The sequence below is a fragment of the Theobroma umbraticum genome, unplaced genomic scaffold (genome assembly GCF_002168275.2).
Source record: "Theobroma umbraticum cultivar Fairchild unplaced genomic scaffold, ASM216827v3 scaffold_69.0, whole genome shotgun sequence".
NCBI classification, from domain to species: domain Eukaryota; kingdom Viridiplantae; phylum Streptophyta; class Magnoliopsida; order Malvales; family Malvaceae; genus Theobroma; species Theobroma umbraticum.
Genome location: NW_018397293.1, coordinates 260,896 through 264,851, shown reverse-complemented (window position 1 = coordinate 264,851; position 3,956 = coordinate 260,896). Strand labels below are relative to the sequence as shown.

The 3,956-nt window shown below is 33.9% G+C and overlaps 1 protein-coding gene across 1 annotated transcript in view; it reads right to left on the bottom strand.

Annotated features, from left to right (window-relative positions):
- Nucleotides 1-2,689, bottom strand: part of LOC110428763 (zinc finger CCCH domain protein) — an 11,880-nt gene extending 9,191 nt beyond the window's left edge. Inside the window, 2 exon segments of the mRNA XM_021444677.2 lie at nucleotides 857-2,314; nucleotides 2,546-2,689. Of these exon segments, the coding sequence (XP_021300352.2) occupies nucleotides 857-2,235 (1,379 nt within the window). The 5' untranslated portion in view covers nucleotides 2,236-2,314; nucleotides 2,546-2,689.
- Between the last annotated feature and the right edge of the window lie 1,267 nt (nucleotides 2,690-3,956).

The window sequence follows — 3,956 nt, the reverse complement described above, 5'->3', positions numbered from 1 at the left end:
CTTTCCATTCATTTTTGATAGATTCCCACCATTTTCTCCAATTATTCAGTTAATTCTTACCATTTTAATCTTTGGATTTACATAAACCTTCAGACACCCAACGTTAGCTTCCCTCCATGTAACTTCACAACTTCCCTTCGCAAATTTATTTAGTTAATCTTTTCCATTCTCAATAAGAAATGAAGTTATTCAAAGAATTCAATGACCTCAAAAACAACTAAATAAGAGCAAGGATTATCTAAATAGCACTGTATCATAATGCTACAAAGTTAATTAGAGGATTTCAATATCTAAAACACTGTACTAGTGACATTTTTGAACCATATTGCTCACAGTAAGGTGTGTTTTTTATTTCACATTTAATTTCATTGCATCAATGTCTGTTACCAAATAGCTAAGAATCCTCCACATTTATAGTCTTCCATTACAGTTTGTGCATGAAAGTTACATCACAAATACCAACCAACATCAATAATTAAAAACAATGCAAATTCTCCTCAACTGCAAGGCCATTGTCCCTCAAATTAATTGAGAATTTTCTAAAACATGTTAATGAATATATGCTGGCAACAAAAAATTTCAACCCTGAATTGCCACTGTGAGATTGAGAAAAACGCATGTTTTTGCAAATTTTTTTTCTAAAGCTAAGGTTTTTCCTATTTACTTCACTTTAATTATAATTGAAAAAGCCACTGGATCTAAATAACAAGTAACAAGAAACAATCAAGGAACCTGATTAGGAACGTATATGTTACGTTGAGACTTAAAACCAAAGGGTACATATGAAATGTAAAGTAATGCCATTTTAAGGTAAATATGCTTGCAACTAAAACACATGAAGAATAGGAAGACATACCCTTCATTGTCCTGACCTCGGGGCCTAAAACGAGCATCGCGGTTTACCAATTGGGGGCTGCCTCTTGGCCGAAGCATCCTTTTACGCTGCTGGACTCCATAATTAAAAACTTCCCTTTCCCTTTCTGTAGCCCCTTCACCATCTGCACATCCATCATCAGATTCTTTGTCATAGCACCTGCTGCGCTTTTCAGGTCTGTCTCCTTCTGTGTCACCATCTCTTTCTCTTCTCCTATCTTTAGCTTCTCTATCAACATTTTTCCAACCATCCATCTCTTTTTGCTTTTTCTGCTCAGATGCCTGATTTTCCTGCTCTTGTATTTTAACAGACCCATCTCCCAATTCTTTCTCATTGTTTGATCCTTCTTTCTCTGCTCCATTCAATGATTCTCTCTTGATATGATCTTTTTCCCTCTCTTTTGGCCTTTCTTTTTCCTTCAAATCCTTCCTTTCTCTCTCCCATCTCTCTGATTCTCTGTCCTCTCTTGCAGATTCTTTGACTTCACCGCTGCTATTACCTACTTGTATGCTGCTCCTACGATCACTTCTTTCCTTATCTCTATCTCCCCAATCTCGGTGTTTCCCATCTTTTCTTTTTCGATCCTTGTCTTTAAACCTATCCTCACCTTTTGAATCAAACTTGTTCTCACCGACAGCCTCATGAGCTTCTGCATAATCTCTTTCTTCAGTAGCAGAGCCTTCCTTTCCAACTTCAACTGGTCCTTGTGAATTACCACGTTGGATATGCCATGGATCTATGTTTCCACCTGGGGGTTCTGAATATCGTTTTCCTCTATGGTAATCCCTTGAATCCTTCCAACTTGAGTGACTACTTGGCCCACCATAAACATCCTTTTCCACCTTCACATCACCCTTCGGATCACTATGAATCTCCCTATCACATTTCAATTCTTTACTCTCATCCCCTCTATTTTCAAACCTGCCATCCTTTTCACCTTTCCCACTTTGATACTCCCTCTTCACAGCCTCACCGTAAAACTCCCTCGCTTCCACCCTTGGCTCCCGACTCTCAACCCTGGCCTCCCGATTTTCCTTGGAATCCCGCAACTCCATCCTACTCTCAGAACCACCCTGATGAGAGTCCACATGCGAATCATTCGAAACAGCAGATGAAGGCATTCTATACATAGAATGCTGCAAAGGTGACCTTCTATCAGAATCACGAGGCTCTGCTCTCGGAATCCTAGTCATTCTAGCATCTTGACCCATTTCATAAGGGACAGGATGATGGTACTCAGTCGAAATCAAAGACGAAGGTATCTTAGGGTAAGTACCAGTGTCCTCGTGTGGGTATTTAGAAGCAGAAGAAGAATGCCCACCACCAACTTCTTCATGAGATCTCTTTGGAGCACCACTCATCTTCTCAAATTCACTAATAAGTTTTTAACTTCAAAAACTAAATACCCAGATGAAATTAAGCAAAGACTTTTCCCTTATCCTGCAAAACAAGAAAAGAAAAAAAAACCCAAAACTCTTTTCAAATAAAACAACCCAAATGTAAACAAAATCAAAGAACAATCTTCTTAAGAGAACAAAACAAGAACATAGCATGGAAAACCCAGTAACACGTTTCAGTAACAGAAGAAAGCTGTAATGGGAAGAGAAAAACATGAAGGAAATGTCAACTAAGACGAAGGAAAGAGAGAAAATGTGAGGGGAAAAACCTAACCTGGATTTCTGTGAAGTAAATTGAAGGGTTAATTGTTGGAAAGAAGCTGGAGATCGAAGATATATCCTTTTCTGCTCCTTTGGGTGGTCATCGTTTTTGGCGAATGGAAAGCAAAATTGATGAAGGTTTGCTGCAAGTTTGAAAGCCTACCCTTAAAAATCGATGTCACGATTGGTAAAAGCGAAACGGGTTTTTCTACTGTTAAGCCCAATGGAGTCCAAAGAGGGTGAAAGCCCATTAGGGAAACAGCAGCCCTTCTCCCGCATTTTAAAACAGACGTTACTCTATTCTTCTTTTCCTTTTTCTTTTATAATACCTAAAAGGTTGTTTAATTATTTATGAAAATTTAAATAAATTTTTATATTTTTTATATTTAATTAAGTTTTTATATTTTTATTTTAAATTAAATAAATTTTTATAATTAATTATTGACTCAGTCAAAATGACACTTGTTATAGTTAACACTGACATGACATAATAGATAATGATATAATCACATCACATTCTTCATTTTTTACATCAACATCATATCAGCGTTACATGGGTATAAAATAATAAAACATATTTTGATTAATAATAATTAGTCAATCATTAGTTATAAAAATTTATTTAATTTAAGATAAAAATACAAGGGCTTGATTAATTAAATATAATAAAAGAATAAGGGCTTATTTAAATTTTCTATAATAATTTAGAGATTTTTTTGAGTTTTATGTCCTCTCTTTTATGTCTAATTGTCATGAACTAATACTTTCAATTTAAAAAGCATTCTTACTAAGTAGAAAAAAAATTTTAGTTTTAAACTCGAGACTCATCTAATCTTTTATTAGGAGATCTACATAATTTTGAGGTTAAGATTGAGGGCCAAAATTTCTTTATTCCATAAATCTCAATCCATTTATATTAGTTTTATAATTCAAATTCGAAAATTTTAAGTTATAGTCCCAGATTTTAATGGTTAAAAAGTTGAAACCCAATTGTTTTTTATTTAAATTATCTAATAATTATCTTATAAAAAAAATTATCTTATATGTCAATTGTAAAGTAATTTCCAGACTTATATAGATAATAAATCGTGTGTCAGCAAATCTTTATTTGATCCTTAAATTTATCATTTTCACCCTAAAAGCTTCCTTACAAGATTTACCATTTTCACTTCAATAAAATAAAATTTAAATATTTGTCTTAGTCAAGAGTTATTTTAGATTATTATTTGGATCCACCAACGCCTTTTTCTACTCTCATTATATCAAACATATCTAAAAATCTTAATGGGACTAAAAAAAATCAACTCAAATTGGTCCAACAGAAATCTAATTTATCTCAATTGACTCTTGCAATCAATAACCTAAACCCAAAGATTTTCAAATTATTTTTTTAATTTTAAAGTCAATAATCGAAAACAATAGTA